The following is a 24352-nucleotide window of genomic DNA, read 5'->3' on the forward strand; positions in this document are numbered from 1 at the left end:
ACTAGTGGAAACAGGCCCATTGACTATTATTGGCTATGCGAATCTGCATGCAGAAAACGCATGCAGATTTGCTCTAGTGGAAACGGGCCCTCACTCTTGTTGTAAAATGTCCCTCTGCACTACTTATCGCTGTGCAGCCCTTATCAATGCTTCAGTAATCATCACAGGGTGGAGAAAAGTAGGGATAATGATAAATCATTACTTTTTTTATGTGATGCAATCTCATTATCATGAAACAGTGCTAAAATCAGCAATGCAAGTAAACCGCATATGTTTTGGAAGCCTTTATCTTACTATTAGTTTAAATTTCACACAATGATCCCCCCCCCCCCCCCCCCCACGTCAGCAGCCTTTCTCTATGTGGTATACAGAAAGGCCAAGACATTTCTGGCCAAGGGGGTGGAGCTGCGTGCCAGAACCTGGCTGGTTCTATAATCCGTTAAAATTATTATTATTATTATTATTTAGTATTTATATAGCGCTGACATATTACGCAGCGCTGTACAGTGTGTATATATATATATATATATATATATATATATATATATATATATATATATATATCTTGCCACTAACTGTCCCTCAAAGGAGCTTACAATCTAATCCCTACCATTGCCATATGTCTATATTATGTAGTGTAAGTACTGTAGTCTAGGGCCAATTTTTAGGGGGAGCCAATTAACTTGTCCGTATGTTTTTGGAATGTGGGAGGAAACCCGAGTGCCCGGGGGAAACCCACACAGACACGGAGAGAACATACAAACTCTTTGCAGATAGTGCCCTGGCTGGGATTCGAACCAGGGACCCAGCGCTGCAAGGCGAGAGAGCTAACCACTACGCAACTACAATGTTTTTTTACACATACGACATGCCGGTTACTGTAATTTATCAGCCTGGGCTGGTTCTAGTGACAATGGGGCCACTGGGTGAAATAAACCTGGGGGCCCCACCAACAGACACTAAAATTAGGAGCCTGTTCTTGCAGCCAAGTTTCCCCCTAGGGCCCCTGAGCCAGTTGCCCAAGCCCCCTGCCCCCCAGATCACCGCCCCAACTTAATTGTGCTCTCCTGGGGCCCCACAGGGATAGGTGTGACAATACTCGAACTGGAGGGGCCCCAGGGAGCACAGTTAAGTTGGGGGAGGAGACACCGTGGGGGCCCCTACAGTCTTTGGGGCCCTGTGGCAATTGCCCCCTTTTCATCTATAGAGTCACTGACCCTGTTATCAGCATTAGCGTACCTCTGTCTTTTTTGTACACTAGAGGTGCGCTTTAACTTATTCTATAATTAGACACCCACACTTATTTGGCATGTATAAGCCTTGGCCCTTTGTTTACCAGGAGTTTACCAAACACGGACCAGAATGTAATAAAACAAATTTTAACCAACCATAAACGTTACACTAAGTGCTTGGTCACATGACTCAAACAACCACCATAAGTTACCACTGTAATATTCACCTTCACGGCCCTCCCACTTTTGTTCAAGACCTTACCCTCCAATAAGTGTGGCGGCTGTGGGAAAAGGGTGCAGGAAAAAATAATACAAATGGAAAGGAAGGGTGGGAGCTGCTCCAAAGTTTAGAACTGCCAATGGGCAGATTTGAAAGGAATTTAAGGTCATTTTAAGCAAAATCTGATTGGAAGAGCAGCTCTGGCAGGAGGGGGTGAAAGATCACCCAATCACAGGTAACCACCACATCTCAGTAGCCACAGTAGCTCCTCCTCCTGCATTGTCTCCCAGCAACCGCATCTTATGGAAGGTGAGAAGAATCTTCAACTTGATATACAAAATAGGAACAGCCAAAAAACAGCACAAGACCCAATCACAGTAAACTATTCTGGTTCACAGCATTCCCATGTGGGATTTAAGTCCTTCCATTACCTTGTCAGAAAGAAAATATGCAAAGGTGAACACCAGATAGGAATCAGAACTCACGAGCAGGCAATTACAGTGATCATGAAGTGGTATCACAAAAGGTAAACTAGTGGTAAAGCCTCGCCCATATGCTAGGCTGTTCTTCACCATGGCAGCTAAGAAATTAGCATGTGTACAGGTGTCTGGTATGTGGGCTATTTAAAGGGAACCTGAGACAAAAGAAGTTTCAGGTTCCATACTTACCTGGGGCTTCCTTCAGCCCCCTAGAGACCGCTTGATACCTCGCCATCTCCCCGGGATGCTCCTGTACCCAGCTAGAAAGACTGGTACTCTGGCAGTTCATTGCGCATGCGTGGTCCAGCCACATGCGTGCCTCAGTGGCCAGGAGTATTCTGTAAATACTGCTCAGGCGCAGAACGCGCCAGTCCCCACTTGCACAACAAAGCACAACTCAGACAGAGTACTGGGCCGTTAAGTGGGGGAGAGGAACAGCCCAGGGAGACAGGGAGGGATGGAGCAGCTTCTAGGGGGCTGGAGGAAGCCCCAGGTAAGTATAAAAGGTACATTTTAAACAAGAATCAGAGGCCAAGTCCATTGTTCCCCTTCTTAGCCCACTCTGTCATGCACTGTGAGTCGTCCTTCCCCCCCACCATAGTAACAGATGTGTCGCTTTGCTATAGCAGAGCAAGGACCCTGTAAAGCACTCAGCTCCCAAACTGTTGCCTGAGGGATTGAGTCCCAATCGCATTTGTACACCTTTCAGGCTATGTACTAAGCAGCCTTGCCATTTATTCTACTGCATTCATTTTCCAAAACTGTGCTCTAGTAAGCTCTGGCAGTTTCAAATGGGCAAGTCCATCCACTTCCCTACTAGCATCTTTTGTGCGACAGTTCTAGTTTATTTCAAGAAGAAATGCTCTATAGAGATGCGAGGCTCTAGATACCCTAGAGCCTTCCTGGTCATTGGTCCACCCCTTTGTGCCTGAGCAATCCTCCATTGAAATTACTCATTCTTTTAGGTCTTTAGCACTCCTCATTGCAGCCTTCAGAGCTACTCACATTCTTGAGTAGTTCCGATAACTAGCGCATCCTGGACTAACACGTCCACAGTATAAAGGCAGATGGCTGGATTTCTAGAAAGGCCACAACCCAAGGTGGCACCTGAACATGAAAGAGGGGTTAGAACCTATGAAAGAGGAGGCTGAAAAAGTAGAGCAACTCATGAAAGAGGGAAATTGATGCGCAAGGGAGCTGTTCATGAAAGAGAGGGGCTACAGTACAGCCATAATACACATAGAAGAGGGACTCCACTTATGGTCTCTCAGGTGTTTTTTTTTTTTTTTTTTTGGGGGGGGGGGGGGGATGGCTGCCATGCTGGCGTTTTATGGGGGGGGGGGGTCCAGGAGGGATCCCTGATTGGCAGCCATGTGTCTGATGACTCTGGGGTGAGGGGTCAATTTTTGACTCTATGATGATGTATGGGGGGAGGATCCTACGTGCCATGTATTCGCTGGTGGGCGAACAGTTCATAATAGCTGAAAACTGTCCACCAGCCAACAGTTCGGCCATCTCTAGCCCTGGCAACTGTGTACTTGTCTTGGTTCCCATGGCTGAAAGCAAATTCCTGGCTAAATGGCAGGTCCCATATGAAAGCCTTGAGAAAGAACACAATGTCAGCTTAATGGCTATCTGCTCCATGGTCAAGTGGACAATTGCAAGCCATTTTCTGGTTGTTTAAAATAGAGGTTAGGGTCCCTTCCAATAGGATGACCTCATGTATTTATGAAGGCAACCACATTTTGAATACTATGAAATATAGTAATAAAGTGGTAAAATTGGCCAATTGGATGTGTGTACCAGGCTTTTGTGTGAAAAAAGAGCTAATGACAGTGATAGTGAACGGTTATAAAAGGATAAGGCCTGAAACACATGCGGGCGATGGCTGCATGGCTTTGTACTGTATCAAACAACACAACGCAAACAATGGCAACAGTAGGATCAATGTTAGAGTGCGATACCATGTAGCAGAGCAGTGAAATGATCAATATCAGGGAGGTACAGTGGGTTGCAAAAGTATTCAGCCCCCCTTGAAGTTTTCCACATTTTGTCACATTACTGCCACAAACATGAATCAATTTTATTGAAATTCCAAGTGAAAGACCAACACAAAGTGGTGTACACGAGAGAAGTGGAACGAAAATCATACATGATTCCAAACATTTTTTTACAAATAAATAACTGCAGAGCGTGGTGTGCGTAATTATTCAGCCCCCTTTGGTCTGAGTGCAATCAGTTGTCCATAGACATTGCCTAATGAGTGCTAATGACTTAAATAGAGTGCACCTGTGTGTAATCTAATGTCAGTACCAATACAGCTGCTCTGTGATGGCCTCAGAGGTTGTCTCAGGGCTGATGCACACCGAGCGGGTTTTCTTGCGTTTTTACAGCCGCTTGCGGATGTGGATACGCTAGGGTAATGTATTTCAATGGGCTAGTGCACACCAGAGCGGGAGGCGTTTTGCTGAAACGCATACTCCCGGGCTGAGGCATTTTTTGGATTGCGGAGGAGTTTCTGCCTCCAATGTTAAGTATAGGAAAACCGCAAACCGCTCTGAAAAACACCAGTTCGGAGCGGTTTTGCAGGCGTTTTTGTTACAGAAGCTGTTCAATAACAGCTTTACTGTAACAATATATGAAATCTACTACACAAAAAACGCTACCCAAAAACGCAAAACGCTAGGTGAAACGCTTCATAAAAATAAGAAAAAGCGTTTCAAAAACCGCTAGCATTTTGCGGATCTGCTAGCGGTTTTTGGTGTGCACCAGGCCTCAGAGAATATTGGGAGCAACAACACAGTGAAGTCCAAAGAACACACCAGACAGGTCAGGGATAAAGTTATTGAGAAATTTAAAGCAGGCTTAGGCTACAAAAAGATTTCCAAAGCCTTGAACACGGACCACTGTTCAAGCGATCATTCAGAAATGGAAGGAGTATGGCACAACTGTAAACCTACCAAGACAAGGCTGTCCACCTAAACTCACAGGCCGAACAAGGAGAGCGCTGATCAGAAATGCAGTCAAGAGGCCCATGGTGACTCTGGACGAGCTGCAGAGATCTACAGCTCAGGTGGGGGAATCTGTCCATAGGACAACTATTAGTCGTGCACTGCACAAAGTTGGCCTTTAAGGGAGAGTGGCAAGAGGAAAGCCATTGTTAACAGAAAACCATAAGAAGTCCCGTTTGCAGTTTGCCACAAGCCATGTGGGGGACACAGCAAACATGTGGAAGAAGGTGCTCTGGTCAGATGAGACCAAAATGGAATTTTTGGCCAAAATGCAAAACGCTATGTGTGGCGGAAAACTAACACTGCACATCACTCTGAACACACCATCCCCACTATCAAATATGGTGGTGGCAGCATCATGCTCTGGGGGTGCTTCTCTTCAGCAGGGACAGGGACGCTGGTAAGAGTTGATTGGAAGGTGGATGGAGCCAAATACAGGGCAATCTTGGAAGAAAACCTCTTGGAGTTTGCAAAAGACTTGAGACTGGGGCGGAGGTTCACCTTCCAGCAGGACAATGACCCTAAACATAAAGCCAGGGCAACAATGGAATGTTTTAAAACAAAACATATCCATGTGTTAGAATGGCCCAGTCAAAGTCCAGATCTAAATCCAATCGAGAATCTGTGGCAAGATCTGAAATCTGCTGTTCACAAACGCTGTCCATCTAAACTGACTGAGCTGGAGCTGTTTTGCAAAGAAGAATGGGCAAGGATTTTAGTCTCTAGGGGTTTGATTCACAAAAGCGTGCTAACTGTTAGCACGCCACTGTTAGCACACCAGTGAAAAGCCCCTTATCACGCCTAAACTCAGTTTAGGCGTGATAATTTCTGATCGCGTGCAAATTCCTGCGCGCTGCTCGGTGTGTGTGAAGTGCTCATTCACCGCTATGCAACATTTCGCACGCAGCGGACATAGCGCGCGTAAACTTTTGCACATGGGACTTTGCGCGTGATCTCATTTTAGAAGCGGTGCTAACCTACTTAGTGCACTGGTTATCACCCCCAAAAGTCTTTAGGCGTGCTAAGTAGGTTAGCACGCTTTAGTGAACCAAGCCCAAGATGTGCAAAGCTGGTAGAGACATATGGCCTCAATTCACTAAACTTATCTCCTGTCTTTAATAACTCTTCTAGAGTTGTTACCATGGTGATAAGGCATGTAGTATTTAGGAAACATTTTACCTCAGGCAAGCCTAAAGTTAACTCTTCTGTCTTTAAATTAACTCTCCAATCCTTAAAATAACTCCAGAGTTAAAGACAGGCTGTTAATTAGCTGCATGTGAAAATAACTACAGAGGAGGTAAATTAACTACAGAGGAGGTAAATTAACTACAGAGGAGGTAAATTAACTACAGGAGAGGTAACTTAAGGAATGAAGAGGTAAGATAACTCTCTCACGTGTGGAGGTAAGTTTTCTCTTGCCTTATTATCTCTAGCATGATCTTAGTGAATTGAGGCCATAGCCTAAAAGACTGGCAGCTGTAATTGCAGCAAAAGGTGGTTCTACAAAGTATTGACTCAGGGGCTGAATAATTATTACGCACAACCCACTTTGCAGTTATTTGTAAAAACTGGAATCATGTATGAATTTCGTTCCACTTCTCATGTGTACAGCACTTTGTATTGGTCTTTCACGTGGAATTCCAATAAAATTGATTCATTTTTGTGGCAGTAATCTGATAAAATATGGAAAACGTCAAGGGGGCCGAATACTTTTGCAAGCCACTGTAGTTATCATTATCCTGATCTGCCCTGTATTGTGCAGTGTATGGCCTGCTTAATCCAAAGAAATTCCACAACACTGATCTCTAAATGTATCTGACTTCGGCAGATTGTAATCTATGGCTTGCTGAAGTTTATCTTGGTTTATACTGTGTTACATAAGCTATAAGCCTGAATGTTCTCCACGGAGACTCTCGTTAGGAAATGGAAACATTCTGATATTCTGATCTCAGTGGTATATTTTTCTTGTTGTTTCCTGAGCCCGGCGTCTGTGGTTTAGGGTGTTCTGACCCTCTCGGAGATCACAATGGTATCTGGAGAGATCCTGCCTGCCAGGAGGATGTGTGCTCAGAGCGGAAGCCATGGCACAGCCTCGCACCAGCGGGCACTGCTGCCAGCCCATGCAGATGAGTAAATAAGTAAGCCAGCAGAGTTCACATAACCCTGGGGACAGCCACAGGACACTGTCACCGCCAATCAGCGTCACTGTCACTGGACCTCACTGCTGCCCCATTAAACACAGCTTCGGGCTCATGTAATTGGCTCAGACTGAGGGTTACCCTTAAACACGAGAGCATGGCTACCAGCACTCATTTACAGCAGGTCCCAGACTCTTAACCCTTCGCCTACCAGGGGGCCTGCACTCTCTCGCCTTTCTCGGTTACCCGTCTAATAATAGGTGCTGTAGATTTCTGGGCAGCTAGTAGAATGGATTGTTAATGTGAAGAGGTCATCTGCAAAAAGTCCCCACTATCCCAGTAGCAGCAAATGACACAAATATAATCCCAAAACACAGATATTGTGAATCAAAAGGCATGGAATGAACAGTAAAACCCAATTCGCCTGGGCAAGGTTGCAACGCAACCAGTCTACTAACAAAGTGGCTATATTAATATTAAAGGAGTACTGTAAGGGGAAACAAAAAGTTTAGACGCTACCAGCGATGTGAGGACACATGCAGCTAGGGCAGCGCAGGCACAGTGGCCCGCGACATTAGTCGCAAAAATCAGAAGTGAGACGCAGCAGGGGACCGGAGCATCATTTTGTCCTGGTGTGGGCACAGGGTATCTGCGGGGGTCTTTACAAGCCCCTGGTAAGTTAAACTCTTTTTTTTTTCTTACAGCACTCCTTTAAAGGACAACTGAAGCGAGAGGTGTATGGAGCCGTATTATTAGTATTTATATATCGCTGACATCTTCCACAGTACTGTACAGAGTATATTGTCTTGTCCCTTAACTGTGCCTCAGAGGGGCTCACAATCCAATCCCTACCATAGTCATATGTCTACGTATGTATTGTGTAATGTAGGTATCGTCAGGCCCGGTCCACCCATGATGCCAAGTGCGGCAGAAGTCTGGGGACAGCAGCAGGCAGAAACAGGAAGTGAAGAGAGTGCCTGGCCAACCTACACTGGGGGCACCTGTACCTGGCTAACTTATACTGGGGGCACTGTACCTAGCTACCAACACCAGAGACACCTATAACTGGCTACCTACCTATACTGAGGGTGTTGTTTGGGGGGGGGGGGGGGGGGGGGGGGGGCAAATTGTCAGTTGCCGTGCAATCATTACAATCCGGGGGGGGGGGGGGGTTGTGGGAGCATTGTCACAAGTTTGCCTCAGGCAGCAAAAAGTCTAGAACCAGCCCTGTGTATTGTAGTCTGGGGCCACTTTAGGGGGAAGCAATTAACTTACTGTATCTGTATGTTTTTGGGATGTGACCAGAGTGCCCAGAGGAAAACCACGCAGACACGGAATCGTATTGGTCGATCATACAGCCAAATCACCAGATGTATGACCACCTTTACTCTACTGAAGGTATGTGTATGCACACAGATCTTCTAGTGATTAGATTGGATATCATGTCACCTGACAATAACCAGTGTGCTAAGCAAGTAGTAAGGAAATGGGAGGATTTCTACACTCAGAGGTCTACAGGAAGCATTCATGTAAAAAAAGGCGCCTGGAAAAAAGAACGTGGGGGATTGCCTCTATGAGAATATCTGTAAAATTACTGATATTCTAGTACTTAAATTCCAATAGCAAAATATTGGCAATCTTTGCCAAAGGTTTACTATGTCTTCAAGGGAATATGAAGTGAAAATAAGCTTATGATATAATGAATTGTGTGTGTAGTACAGCTAAGAAATAGAATAGTAGCAAAGATATGAGTCTCATATTGTTAAGAAACGTCACTTGTTATCTATGCAAAAGAGCTTCTCTGAGCTCTCCGACTAATTTAGTTGGCTACCGTGCTAATTTCTGAAGCGCTTATACATCAACTTCAGATAAGATTTTACTGCAGGGAAGTTCAAAGTTCATTAGCTCTGCTCTATTTCATAATTTAAAATGCAGAGTGTAGTTTGTAAACTGCAAATATTAGAGAATGATGCAATTTAGAAAAAAAAAACAAAAAAAAAACTATATAACGGAAAATAAAAATATGAGACTCTTTTCTTAATGCTATTAATGGTCTATTTATTATCCGTACTGCACATACAATTCATTATATCATAAGATTTCTTCAGTGTCACTTTAACACAACCATACCCCTCCCCCCCCCCCCAAGTGGTGCCTATATTTAAGCACCCCTCCCCCATGGCACCTTAACACTTAACCACCCCTCCGACTCCTGAATTTAAAGAGAAACTCTGACCAAGAATGTATACTTTATCCCAAACAGTAGCGGATACCCCCTTTTACATGAGAAATCTATTAGTTTCACAAACAGACCATCAGGGGTCGCTGTATGACTGATATTGTGGTGAAACCTCTCCCACAAGAAACTCTTGAGTACGTACGCCCTGGCAGTTTCCTGGTCTATGAACCTTATTGCATTGTGGGAAATAGCTGTTTACAGCTGTTTTACAGCTGTTTCCAACTGCCAAAAAAACATGCAGCAGCTACATCACCTGCCAGCAGTAAAAATGTCACCATGTAATAAATGTCAGAATGTAAATCAGGGATGTAAAAGATTTTACAATGGGCAAACACTGACTAAATCATTTATACATAATTATTGTAAAAATGAAGCACTTTTTTATTACATTATTTTCACTGGAGTTCCTCTTTCACCTAACTTCCCTGATACAAAGCTGCTATTTGTTGCAAAAAAGGAAAATCTGGGCGCCCGATGAAAACACCGTCACCGAGGCTTCCCGATATACAAATACCGGCATCTAGTGGTGCTCAAAAATCCCACAATCAGGAATTTGAGTAAATCCGATCACAGCAGTATCAGAATCCGGATACGCCGTGATCGTGATACCGAGTTGATGCCCAATTCCGAATTCGACTCGGATTTTAACAGTGATTAAAAATGATATCCATGATCACGGCTGTAATCACGATTTTACTTTAACGTTAATAGCAAAGCCCCCATACATGCTACAGTCACCAAAATTGCATGGATTATAAAGGCGAGAAGTGACTACAACTAACTTAAGTTGATCACTGTCTGGCTAGCTAAATACAAGCATCAAATAGTAATAGAGCAATAAATGAGTTAAAATGCTGTGTTTTAAACAAAAACCGCTCTTGCTGTGAAACAATTTGACCTGGAGATGCTCTCTCAGTGCCACAGTCTATCAAGGACAGAGCTCCATAAAGACTGCTGCTTTATATATACAGGAGGGTAGGGCAGAGCCTCCCCTCCTATGATTGGTTGCTAGGGCCAATGCTGGGGGCCTCTGATTGGCCCAGTGACGTCATTTCCACCAGTCACGGATTTGAGTCGTGATCACGGGTAAAATCCGCTTAACACCGGCTGAAGCCATGATTGGAATCTATGATCGCGGTCGTCACGGAGTCCATTCACTATGTCCGATTCGGGAAAAAGGCTGTGATGAGCACTACTGGATTTAATCCTAAAACTCAAATCAGCACACAGGGTTCAGAGAAGGCCTATTCGTGATCAGTTGTACAGACAATTCTTTATCTCTTCTGTTTATTTTCACTTTAAAATTAGGAATAAAGTACAAAATACTGTTGCTCTCATTTCACTTGCATGATCACTCGTAGCTGTTTATTCTACTGTGTCCTCTCTTCCCTTGAGGTGAAAGTCAATGACAGAACCCTTTTGTCTCTTTTAGAGCTATGGAGAAGGGGTGGTGGTGGTGGTGGTGGTGGGGGGGGGGGGGTTGTGGCTTGGACCCCCAGGGCTCTGAGCAGTGGCATAGCTAAGAAGCTATGGGCCCCAGAGCAGGTTTTACATTGGGGCCCCCAAGCAAGCTATAAATAATTCATATGGCGCACCAAAATGAATCAAGGGCAGCCACGGCGTCAGAGGTGCAAGAAGGGGATGGGAAACAGTGTATTAATAATCACTACTATTCAAAGTATAATATATATATATATATATATATATATATATATATATATATATATATATATATATATATATATATATATATATATATATAATTATTATCGGCACAGGACCAATAAAGAGCTAATACTGTGGGCCCCGATGCAACCTCAGCACCCCCTATTGCTGCGCCCCTGGCTCTGAGTAGACAAAAGATGTTTCCCAACATATTTTTACACTGGTATTTCTGAGATGTTCCGGAGAGTATTGGTAGCATGTTGGGAAATCCACAAATTCTGTTTTAAAGAGGAACTGTAGTGAAAATAACATAATGAATAAAATAGTATAGCTCCAAGGGTCAGCAGCACTAGGACAGTGTTGCAGGTAGGTGTAGGCAGATAGCGAAGGTTGCCTCCTTCACTAGTAACAATAGCAAAAAAACACTGGACTGCAGCACACAAGCTCTTTATTAGAGCAAAAATCAATCCCTGTCCTTTGTCAAGCTCGACAAAGGACAGGGATTGTCCGAAATATTGCATGTATCATTACTGATTTTTGCTCTCATAAAGAACTTGTGTGCTGCAGTCCAGTGGTTTTTTGATAATGAATAAAATAGCTTTTTTTTTTTTTTTTTTTTTACAATATTCCTTTTTAAATGATTTAGTCAGTGTTTTCCCATTGTAATCTTTCCTCTCCCTGATTTACATTCTGAAATGTATCACAGATGGCAACATCTTTAGTTCTGCCAGGTGATCTCGGCAGAACATTTGTTTTGGAGAAATCCGAAGCCATAGAAAATATTGTCTAGCTAAACAGCCTAGGCTAAGCACCACTGGGAGGGCAAGGCTACTTACCAATATACAGCTATATATAGATAGGGGAAGTGTTTCTAATGCTGAAACCAGGAAAATCACTGTAAAAGTGAGTATGCTGAATAATTTACTGCATACTACTATCGGTCACTACAGGGCCTCTTTAACTTTGAACTAGAACTAAGTTCCGATGTCAGCACAGTCCATAGGAGGAAGTGTCAAATCACCTCCATCAGTCACAATTGCCCTTTTAGCGGTATTCATGTAAATGGCATTCCTGTCCGCTGGTACCTGTGACTAATATATTTTGTTTTTCATATACTGCATGTAGCCATTATGTTCCCATCATCTCCTGACAACTAATGTTCGCTCTCTTCTACCTTTAACTATTTTTAGTGTTTCTATTATAACTCTATTATGCTTTTGTGATGTAGTGGCGTTCGTGTTCTCCCGGTCTCCCGCTCGCCTCTCCCTCCCATCCTCCCTCTGTGGCTGGATGGATTGGTTGTGTCAGACTCAAACAGCCGTGTCCCTTCATCCCCCCCAGCTTGGGTGCTATCATTTATCCCGATCACAGGGGAGAGAGCACCTGTCAGAACGGGCTCATGTCTCGGTTTCCGTAGCTGCACAGAGGCGCAGTGACAGAGCTGTGAGGGCACGTTATTACGTGTAGCGCCTCGGTATGGCTAGGTGCGCACTACAAATGTCTCCCCGCTTCACATCAAACCGAATGGAAAATACACAAATAAACATTTACCTTGCTGCGGTCCTACCTGACATGACACTATAGGCATGGGACAAACACGCCATGGATGGCTAAACATGGCCTTCTAGTGGCCATACCAGATACCTCTGCATGCCGGGGGACACTGCAACATCGGCAGAAATCTCCTGGCATCTCCAGTGGGGATGTTACAAGTGAAACTCGAAAAATCTGAATATTATTATTATTGCTAAAAAGGTGAAAGTAATACATGAAATAGACTCATTACATGCAAAGCGTGATACTTCAAAACTTTATTTGTTATAATTTTGATGATTATGGCTTACAGCTTATGAGAACCCCAAAATCAAAATCTCAGACCATTAGAATGTTGTGAAAAGGTTCAATATTCTAGGCTCAAAGTGTCAGACTCTAATCAGCTAATTCATCCAAAATACCTGCAAAGGGTTCCTATTTCATAGATCAGTTTCACCTTTAACCACTGCAGCCTACAGGACAAAAGCAATTTTCCCGTTACGCTCCTCCCATTCATTCACCAATAACTTTATCAGTAATCATCACACATAAATGATCTATATCTTGTTTCTTTCACCACAAATTAAGCTTTTTGTGAGCGATCCTTGTTTTCAGTAATTAATTTATTTTCTATGCATTTTATAGGCAAATACACACACACAAAAAGAAAAAATACACTATTTCTCAGATTCCATCCCCTATAGCAGGGGTTCCTAACCCCCATTCAGCGGCCGCAGGTCTGGCCTCCCGCTCCCCTCCCCCAGTGGCTGCCGCTTGTATTACCTCATGAACCTGGGTCCGCTTCCTATTTTATATTCACCGGTCGGCCCTTCTCCTCCATCTCAAGGATTTTTTCTCAATTTGTGTGTTTGATAACTGGGTGGGGGGGGGGGGGGCTTTGGAAGTGATTGAATTAAATACATTTTGTTAATAAAAAAAAAATAATCTGTGGTGCGTAATTCAACTTTACACTTTTTATTTCCACTTTAATTCACATTAATTCTTATGAATGGACATGGTCCCTGATCGGGGTCATGTCCATTCATTACAGGCACTACGATTGGTTCGGGAAAGCCTTGCATCCCTTCCCCAATCACTGAAATGGAAAACTGACGGGGTATGCAGGGCCTCGACCCTGGGCATGTGCGCACACCACCGTTTAAAGAGTAACCGTGACCAAGAATTGAACTTCATCCCAATTAGTAGCGGATACCCCCTTTCCCATAAGAAATCTTTTCCTTTTCCTTTTCACAAACAGATCATCAGGGGTCTCTGTATGGCTGATATTGTGGTGAAACCCCTCCCACAGTGTGATGGCAGGACCATGGTCCTGACAGTTTCCTCTCTGTGAACCTCATTTGCATTGTGGGAAATAACAGCTGATTACAGCTGGGTCCAACTTCCACTGACATCACCTGCTAGCAGTAAAAATGTCACCATGTGGTAAATGTCAGAATGTAAATCAGGGAGAGAAAAGATTTTACAATGGGAAAACACTGACTAAATAATGTATACATAATTATTGTAAAAATGAAGCACTGTTTCTTACATTATTTTCACTGGAGTTCCTCTTTAACCTTTTGAGGACTGCAGTGTTAAACCCCCCTAAAGACCAGGGCAATTTTGACTAAATTGGTCACTGCAGCTTTAAGGGCTCGCTGCAGGGCCGCATAACACAGCACGCTAGTGATCCCCCCCCCCCTTCTCCCCACCAACAGAGCTCTCTGTTGGTGGAATCTGTTCGCCCCCTGCATTGTTTATATTTTTGTTTTTAAATATATTTATAATTTTTTTTTTTTCTATAAAATGTGCTATTTACTTTTTTTTTTTCCCTGTCCTGAAAACCCTCCCTCCCCCCAGCCAGCCAATGATGCGATCGGCTGTCATAGGCTTTAGCCTATGAGAACCGATCGCTCTCCTGTGTGCCAGGGGGATAGCCCTGTCACACGGCTGTCCCCAGTACAGCGCTGCTGCAGATCGCAGCGCTGTACTTGGTAGAAAGATGGCGGTCGCCGCTCGGAGACTGAAAGCGTGGCGGAGCTCCACCCCCCGAGCAGGAGATGCGCGTGCATTCTGCGTGCGATCTCCTGCAGTAGCCGTCCCCAGGACTTGTCGCCAATTGGTTTAAGCCGGTCCTGATGCTGCCGCCACGATCATGCCCGTTGGCGTGACGCGGTCGTTAGGTAGTTAAACACTGGACGAGAATATCTGTCCAGTTTACCTTTAGCTGCGCCGATCTGAATGAGAAGTTAAGTGGTTAAGCTGAATTACTAAAATAAATGGACTTTTGGCACGATATTCTAATTTTTCGAGTTTCACTTGTATAAGTAATCCAATAAACTGCACTGGAATTTTCAAATTGTTCAGCTGTTAAAGGACCACTGCCGTGAACATTTACAAAATGTAAAATATACATTCATAAGAAGTACATTTCTCCCAGAGTAAAATGCACCATAAATTACTTTTTTCTATGTAGCTGTGACATATTTCCTGCTTACTGTACGTGACGTACAGTAAGCAGGAAATATCTAAAAGATCTGGCAGGTTTTGGACTAGTCCATCTCCTCACGGGGGATTTTCACTTTATTCGTTACAAAATCACTCCCTGGAAAGGATCTGTACAAAGATGCCAGTGGGCCTCCCTACTTGCTTGCACATTATTCTGGCAGTTGGTCTGAGCAACTGTCATTCAGTAAGTGCTTTAGAAGGTAAAGAAAACCCAGAGAATCCCCCATGATGTATGAGTCACTGTATGTGTTGCACCGCAGGCAACGTACTCTCTGCATTGTTCTATTCGAAAGCTCTTTTGACAGGCAAATTGTTTATATATATATATATATATATATATATATATTTATATATATATATATATATATATATATATATATATATATATATATATATATATATATATATATATATATATATTTTCTTTTTCTGTGGTGCATTTAGCTGTCCAGCCGGAGCCGCGCTTTAGCATTGCCTCGACCTCTTCCTGCGTCAGCCTTCTGACCAGTAGTGGAAAATAGGAGGAAGGTGACCCTGGCTGGGCCAGAAGACTGGTTCTGGCAGGGACAGGGCAGCAGAGCGATCTGATGATCAGAGAGGGAACTGATTAATGACCCATTGCCCAGGTCTCTTCTCTGCCAGGCCCCCAGGCCTGATCTGCTAGATAGTGTCTGATAGTCATCGGAATAGGTCACAGGTGAGTTATGTTAAGTGGCACACGATCTGTTTCCCATCATTATGAAAAAGCTATTAGTGTGCATGGCTGAGTGCACCTCTCCCAGGCAGCATCTCTCCACAGGGTCTGCTGCTGGATTTCACATCGAGGGCATGAGCCAGTTTTTATTTACCGTCACATGTATCTGCTGCCGCCTTGCCATGTATACTCGCTAGACTGCTTTACTTCTGTTCAAGGAAAATAAATACAAGAAAAATGATCCTCTCTAAAATAAGAAAACATTTTCACAAATACTATTTAAATTCTTATTTTGTTCTTATCTGCCATTGTTAAAGTTACAGTAAGCACACACGCAGGGCAGCCAATAAAGGTACCTCTAGCGACTTGGCGGGAAATCGACCATCCAATTCAATAATTATCGTAACAGATGAAAAACGGTGCCACCAAGTGCATGCCCAATCGACAATGTGGCAAATTTCGGGCCAAGCATATTGATCGGACGTGCTGCAAGATGGCGGGGCCCGCGCGGCGGTAAAGGCAAGTGATATCAGGACAAGCGACAAACTCCTGACACTGCCCACCTTAAAGAGGAATTCCAGTGAAAATAATGTAATAAAAAGTGTTTCATTTTTACAATAATTATGTATAAATGATTGAGTCAGTGTTTGCCCATTGTAAAATCTTTCCTCTCCCTGATTTACATTCTGACAATCATATGGTGACATTTTTACTGCTGGCAGGTGATGTCAGTGGCAGTTGTAAACAGCTTTAATTTCCCACAATGCAACAGGCTCCCACAGCACCATGGTCCTGACATCACACTGTGGGAGGGGTTTCACCACAATATCAGCCATACAGACCCCCCCCCCCCCCCCTCCCCTTATGATGATCCGTTTGAAAAAAGGAAAAGATTTCTCATGGGAAAGGGGGTATCGTCTACTGATTCAATTCTTGGTCATGGTTTCTCTTTAATGTCACATGGGTGCTTCACATGGGTGCACATAGGTGCGTGACGGAGGCGGCGGCAACAGTAAGGTAATGTATAGTGCCCTGGGCACCGGAGGGGGAGCGGCAAACCAGCAAGACGACATCACAAGGTCGATTCCGATCATTTTCAGCATGAAACTGATTGGGAATCGGCCTGTGGTGTGTGGGCAGCCGACAGATCTCTCTCTAATCAGATTCGATCAAAGAGAGATCGGTCTCTTGGTCGAATCTGCCCATCATTGCTAGATGTATGGCTACCTTAAAGCTCCAGATACACTCTAGATGAAACTCAGCTAAGGCAGCTGATAATAACGACTGCCTCTGATGAGAATCCAGCATGTGTACAGCAGCCCCGACCTCTCAGCCAGCGATCTGTTCCAGTGGATAACCTTGGTCAATCGACAGCCAAGAGCATGGTTCTCTTAGTCTCAATTTCTGCACTGCTCCGCCCCCCTCTTGTATGCGAGGTATGCGCCTGCATAGCCTCGGCCCCTGCAATGTCGCCCAGACTCGCGCATGTGCAGTACGGACCTGCTTGTCTTCGGAGGTACTCAGGGACGCCACTACATCTGAAGCATTCACGAAGAGTCCCGAACAGTTATTCAACCGAGCTGGTCCAATAACGTCACAGGTGGACAGCGGTGGAACACGGGCACAGGAGGATGGACCGGGAAGCTTCTATGGGATCCAGAACTTTCTCTTTTCTTAGGCAAGATCAAACTATTTTTTTGCTTATTTTTTTTAAGGTTGCTTCAGGTTTACTTTACATGTTAGGCTACTGTATATTGTATTGTTGGAATAAGGCTAGGTTCACATTACCCATAAAAAAAACATGACCATTTTCCAGAACGGATACAAGCAGATAATGGATTTATCAACATATTTTATATCTGTAGGATCCACTCAGACACGTCCATTTTCAGTGTACTCATTGCCTCCGATGCGTCAGCGGAATAGATCCCATCTTGCTTGACTTTTGTGGACACCACACAAAATGCGTCTGCCGGACACAATGCAGCAGTACAGAGACAGGCTACATCCATTCTCACTAGTGCTTTCAACGAAAAAAATGGACACAACAAAAATATCAAAAATCAACCCCAGACCCCTTAAAATAAGGGCTTCCTTGCGGTTTGTGGTCAAACCCCTATGCTACAACGGACACCAACAGATACAAAAACACGTATCAAAAGACACTGCTAATTATTATTATTATTTATATAGCGCCAACATCTTCCGCAGCGCTGTACAGAGTAGATTGGTCTTGTGATTGCACATCAGAACCACTGTGACCATACACGTTGCCAACCTGGCATAGAGTGAACCTGGCCTAACCAATAAAAAAGGAAAAAAGGAAAAAGGGCAGCCATTATATCATTCTCACTACAAGTATATCACTGGTTACAGAAAGAGCAATATTCTTTTCCATGTAAGCAAGTTAATAGGACAACTGAAGTTAAAAATAGCAGCCTCCATATTCTTTTATTTCCCTTTAAACAATACCAGTTGCCTGGAAGCCCTGCTGATCTATTTGGCTGCAGTAGTGGTGTCTGAATAACACTAGAAACAAGCATGCAGCTAATCTTGTCGGACCTGACAACAATGTCAGAAAAACCTGATCTGCCGCATGCTTGTTCAGGGGCTACGGCTAAAAGTATTAGAAGCAGAGGACCAGCAGCATAGCCAGGAAACTGGTATTGTTTTAAAGGAAATAAATATGGCAGCCTCCATATCCCTCTCATTAAAGTTGCCCTTTAAATACAGTAGAAAATGATTACAACAACTTTATGTTCACTAAATCCTGACATTTTAACTATTTGCCATTAAGGTTGATTCAGTTTCCTTCCTCTTGACCCAAGTTTTGCCTTTCCTCCTTCAGAAAAGGGCAGGTCAGAGGGAGGCAATGCTAGCGTAATCTGAGATCAATCTTGTCTAAATAACTTTCTTCAGCTTCTTACCTGCTGTGTCTATGAGATGTCCTTTGAGCCTACAGAAAACAGGAAGAGATGGTTGGGTTTAGAAACAGGAATATAAAACGTTGCTGAGATCAAGTAACTGAGATGTTGGGGCACTGTCGCTATTTGGCTATAAGTTACATTTGACCTGATCTGCTATTTAACTTAGATTGGCAAGTGTGGAATACCCCTGACTTTAAAGTCAAAGTTCATGGACTTTGGGAGACATTCCCATAATGCCCAGAAGTCAATCGACCATGTTAAAGTTGGTGGGATGCCTGCTGGTACTGGACACCAGACAGTGTGCAAACAGGCCATAGCTGCAGCCGCCATATCAGCGCTCTGTGCTTGACAGCTCACTACTGCTGAGAAGACATTTTCTCTGCAAAGACTTCATACTACGACACCAAAATAGAACCTGGATTGGGTTAATTACCTCAAATATACCTTATCTGCAAAAGATATGTTTACACCTGTTAAGCCCAATCTACACGATACGATTCTATTTACGATTCGATTAAATCCAACATGTTCGATCCTGATTTGATTTAATTCGATTTGCCATTGTTTCGCAATGCCAAATCAAATTGAATCGAATCAGGATCGGACATGTCGGATTTAATCGAATTGTAAATAGAATCGTAATTGAATCGTAAATAGAATCGTATCATGTACATTGGGCTTTAGATTTGCATACATCCTGCTAAACCCAAATTCTGCCACCCACTCTATGCCACACAAGTGTCCCTCCATTGGCAATGGTGTAACTAAAGAGCTTGGGGCCCCAGTTCGAGTTTTGCACGAGGCCCCAAGCACTCTATGAATATAAAGTCCCAAGGACAGTTCCGGTGTCAGAGAGGTGTAATAAGAGAAAGGAAACAGTTAGTTATGGATTAATAATATTCAATGCACATAGAGGTGTTCTTTACCAGAATAGCACCAATGAAAAGCTTAATTAGATGGATGGAGGGCCCCTAATGGGCCCCTTTAGTCCAGGGGCCCCAGTGCAGTTGCAACCTCTGCATCCCCTATTGTTACACCACTGCCCATTGGTGTCAAGAGGAGCTCTGAATCTTCTGGAATCCTGAAACAGGATCCAAAGCTAACTTTAGTAAATCAGAGATGATGCCTGTGGGTTTAAAAAAAAACAATAAAAAAGTCCTCTTTTAGCAAATCACTTGTGCAGAAAGCTGGGAACTCGGGAGATTTCCAGATTCATCTGCTTCTCTCTTTAGCATAGACGCCATGCTGTTTGTAATAACCAGTGGGTGGCGATTACAGACAGTGTAATTGCCCAATTTATGTGATGTACAAATTACCTAATGCTTATTCTCTGAGCCCCCTTATGTGGGCAGCGCTCCCAAAGACCGATTTAGCCGTTCTAGGCAGTAGGCATAGCATTCTCCGACCCAACTCAATGTGTGGGATTATGCTGGATGAAGGAGAGCCCTTAGAATTTAAAGGACACCTGAAGTGAGAAGGATATGAAGGCTGCCATATTTATTTCCTTTTATAAAATCCCAGTTGCCTGGCTGTAGTGCTAATCTATTTGGCATCAGTAGTGTCTGAATAACACTAAGAACAAGCATGTTGCTAATCTTGTCAGATCTGACAATAATGTCAGAAACATCTGATCTGCACATGCTTGTTCAGGGTCTATGGCTAAAGGTATTAGAGGCAGAGGATCAGCAGGACAGCCAGGCAACTGGTATTGCTTAAAAGGAAAAAAATGGCAGCCTCCATATTACTCTTGCTTCAGTTGTCCGTTAACATTGTAGCAATTCTGGTCATAACCTATACCTCCAAAAAGTCATAGATGCAGACACTTGATTTGAACTTGCTGTCAGTTTTGGAAACGGTTTGCTGGATGAAAATCGAACTGGAAATGCATTTTATAAAAGCGTGATAATTACAATACAAATCCTTGTTCAGCGAAAACAGAGGAGATCAATAATGAGCAAAAATTGCGTGGAGTGATGCCGATAATGACATTTTGCTACTAAAGTTATTTAACGTTTCTAAAATGTCCTAAAACGTTAAATCACTTTAGAAATAAGATGTCATTAGCGGCATTTCTCATACATTTCCTTGTCACGGCGATCCCGTCTCCTCTCCACTTCCTGTTTAGTTTGCTAGAGTCCTGCAGCCAGTCAATCACCATGCGGGGACTGAAGCCGCACGGTGATTGGCTGGCTGCCGGACTCATTCAAATTAACAAGGAAAAGGAGAGGAGAAGCGATCGCCCGGGAGCAGGTAATGTATCATTTAACCCCTGCCGCATCTCACACTGAACCCTCCTTCTACCTATGCTTAAACCTATCAGCTCCAGCCCCACTGCCTAACCCCGGACTACACTCCGCCGCTGCCTAACACTAACCCTCCCCGCCTCTACCTACTGCCTGCCGCATAGGCGGCAATAGTACAAGACGCGATTTGCGGCAAGGAGATTGAAGTATGGTGTCCGATAAATAGCAGGCACAAGACACCTGCTATTTATTGCACCCGCTATTTACCGGGTGCCATAATTTAACCTTCTTGCCGCTAATTAGGGCTTGTACTATTGCCGCCTATGGCGGCGCCATTTTTATAGGCGCTTGTCTTGTGCCATTTTTATCTGCTCCGCCTCCAAAGGCTTCCTGTGTGCTCCTTAACATCACTACCGCTGCCCAGGACCCTCCTGAAGTTTGCTGCACCCACACAGGCATGGCCATGCCTGCGTAGTAGCTACAGCTTACTGTGCGGATGTACTCGCACAGGCACAATACCGCTGTGCTCATACACAGCCTAATACCTAACCCTAACTAAACTGTGGCTACAAATAGGAAGTTTGGGTGCTGCCATAGGCACCTACTGTATGTAAATAAGCGCTAAGTGCCCAAATAAGTGGTAATTTGGGCCCGTTCTATGTAGCTGAAGTTTGCATAACGGTGTCCCCAAATACCACTTACAGCCGCTAATCGCGGCTATTTACATTAGTGCCTATGGAGCATGCAAATTACCTGGAGCCCAAATTAACTGCTTTGGCCAGTGGAGCAGTATTTTTGGGGTCATGGTCAGAGATGGCTGCTTTTATGATCTTTCACTATAGTTTCACTTCAAGAGCCATGATATTAACAGCAACTTTCAGCATTGTATGACAGACTTTATTTATTACAAATAATGCACACAAAAACCCAAATCCTTATATTACTAGGAATCTGAATAGAACATCTTCCATATGTGGTCCATACACATACTTAAAGAAAACCTGTACTGAAAATAAAAGTCAAAATAAGCATACAAAAGTCATACTTACCTTCCATGTAGTCTACTCCTCAGTGTCTTTCTCCTGTCCCGCGTCCTATTTGTTCACTATGATCAAGGGAATTTTCCGTCCTCCATTTTGAAAATAGCCATTACCCCATAACAGCTTTCTGGTCAGCACACAGTTAAACTGTAACATCGCCCACTTGAGCCATAGGGAAACATGAACATTACCTGGTACATCCGTTTTCCTCTCAGCTATAACTGACAGCAACTGATATTTTACTGACAGCAACTGATATATTTCAGATCTGACAAAATATTGTCAGAACTGGATGGGATTATTGTCAGAAGAAAATGGTGAGCTTCTGAGAGGAACTGATGGCAAGGTAACTCTGTAATGTTCACTTGAAGTTACCTCATGTGTTTATTTTCAATATTTTTACTCAGTACAGGTTCTCTTTAAGGGGGACTCCAGCAGAAAATGGTTCTGTTGTGGTCAAAGTGAGGGAAGGGTGGTGGTAAAACCTTTGTCTGATGTTTCTTCCACTATGGCATAGACATCTCCTAACTCTCTGTACCAGAGACCTGTGAGGATATCGTAAGTTATCTACTCCAAATCAGCAGAAATCTCCACTAGTTATTTGTCATTGAAAGTCTGGGGACCATGGGAGACCGACAAAGGGAAGCCAAGACCTATGGAGGCTGACATATTCACTTTCTTTTAAACAATGCATATCACTTGGCTGTCCTGCTGATAGACCGCTTCTAATAATTTTAGCTATAGACCCTGAACAAGCATGCATATGTTTCTGACTGAAGTCTAACTGAATTAGCTGCATGCTTGTTTCAGATGTGTGATTCAGACACTACTGCCAGGCAACTGGTATTGTTTAAGAGGAAATTAATATGGCATTCTCCATAGGTCTCTCACCTAAGTTATCTTTTAAAGGGTACCCAAGGTGACATGACGTGTATGTAGAGTGCCAAGCATACAAATAAGTATGCTGTGTTCCTTTTTGTTCTTTTTCTGCCTGAAAGAGTTAAACATCAGGCATACAAGTGACAGTTTCTGTCAGGACCTAGTGGATTATAGTGGAATTACAGCCATAAACTGTTTCCTAGCAGATAACTACTGTACTTCCGAGAGCATGGAATAGATCAAAAAGGTCAATAGTTCATATATTTTAGTTTCTGGGACACTGAAAGACTGTATCTATCATATGAGAAAAACATTAAACATATGGTGCTTTTTTTTAAGCTGATACACAGAATATTAAACTGTGGTCATTTTTAGGAGTGGGAGGACAGATACAATTGTTTATCTCACCAGTTTATTTTCACCTCACGTTTCCTTTAAAATTATTTACAGCAGAAATAGTGAGTAACATTCGCCTAATTAAAGTGCACCTGAGGTGATATGTGGCATGACGAAATAAACGTGTATGTACAGTACAAAACATATTAACCCATTCGCGTTCCGTCGTTTTCACTTGAGAAATGTTCACCTCCCATTCATTAGCCTATAACTTTATCACTACTTATCACAATGAACTGATCTATATCTTGTTTTTTCCGCCACTAATTAGGCTTTCTTTGGGGGGTACATTTTGCTAAGAGCCGCTTTATTTTAAATGCATTTTAACAGGAAGAATAAGAAAAAAACGGAAAAAATTCATTATTTCTCAGTTTTCAGCCATTATAGTTTTAAAATAATATATGCCTCCATAATTAAAACTCACGTATTGTATTTGCCCATATGTCCCGGTTATTACACCGTTAAAATCATGTCCCTATCACAATGTATGGCGACAATATTTTATTTGGAAATAAAGGTGCATTTTTTCCGTTTTGCATCTATCACTATTTACAAGTTTAAAATAAAAAAAATATAGAAATATTTCATCTTTACATTGATATTTAAAAAGTTTAGACCCTTAGGTAAATATTTACATGTTTTTTTTTTTTACTGTAATGTTTTTTTTTTTATATTAAACATTTTATTTGGGTAGTTTTGGGAGGGTGGGATGTAAACAATATGTTTATAATGTAAATGTGTGTTGATTTTTTTTTTTTTTTACTTTTAGTTGTAGTTTTACTTTTTGGCCACAAGATGGCGGCCATGAGTTTGTTTACATGACGTCACTCTAAGCGTAACATACGCTTAGAGAGACGCATGGGGGAGGTAACAGCCAGAAAAGGCGCAGCTTCCGAGAGAAGCTGTCGCTTTTTCAGCGGGGGAGAGGAATCAGTGATCGGGCACCATAGCCCGATTCACTGATTGCCTGGCTAACGAACCGTGGGCCGGGAGCGCATGTGCACGCGCGCGATCGGCCGCGGTAGCGCGCATGGTTCCTGGACGTAGTTTCTACGTAAAGGAACTAAAACAGGTTAATAACCAGGCTTTTACTTGGTTTATTTTGCTGCCTGAAAGAGTTAGGGCCCGTTCACACTACACTCGTTTCC

At 43.2% G+C, this 24352-nt stretch overlaps 1 protein-coding gene across 19 annotated transcripts in view; it reads right to left on the reverse strand.

Annotated features, from left to right (window-relative positions):
• Positions 1 to 24352, reverse strand: part of ASB8 (ankyrin repeat and SOCS box containing 8) — a 183269-nt gene that overhangs the window by 102107 nt on the left and 56810 nt on the right. For 11 of the 19 annotated variants that reach the window (XM_068244245.1, XM_068244244.1, XM_068244237.1 and 8 more), the window contains one exon: positions 18647 to 18675. The exons of 5 other annotated variants lie outside the window; for them this stretch is intronic. In XM_068244245.1, the coding sequence (XP_068100346.1) occupies positions 18656 to 18675 (20 nt within the window). In that variant the 3' untranslated portion in view covers positions 18647 to 18655. Of the gene's footprint in view, positions 1 to 15879; positions 15929 to 17261; positions 17743 to 18646; positions 18676 to 24352 lie in introns of those variants that run through there. 3 more of the 19 variants (XM_068244231.1, XM_068244248.1, XM_068244250.1) reach the window with 2 other exon arrangements.

This window comes from Hyperolius riggenbachi, chromosome 7, assembly GCF_040937935.1.
Source record: "Hyperolius riggenbachi isolate aHypRig1 chromosome 7, aHypRig1.pri, whole genome shotgun sequence".
Taxonomy (NCBI): domain Eukaryota; kingdom Metazoa; phylum Chordata; class Amphibia; order Anura; family Hyperoliidae; genus Hyperolius; species Hyperolius riggenbachi.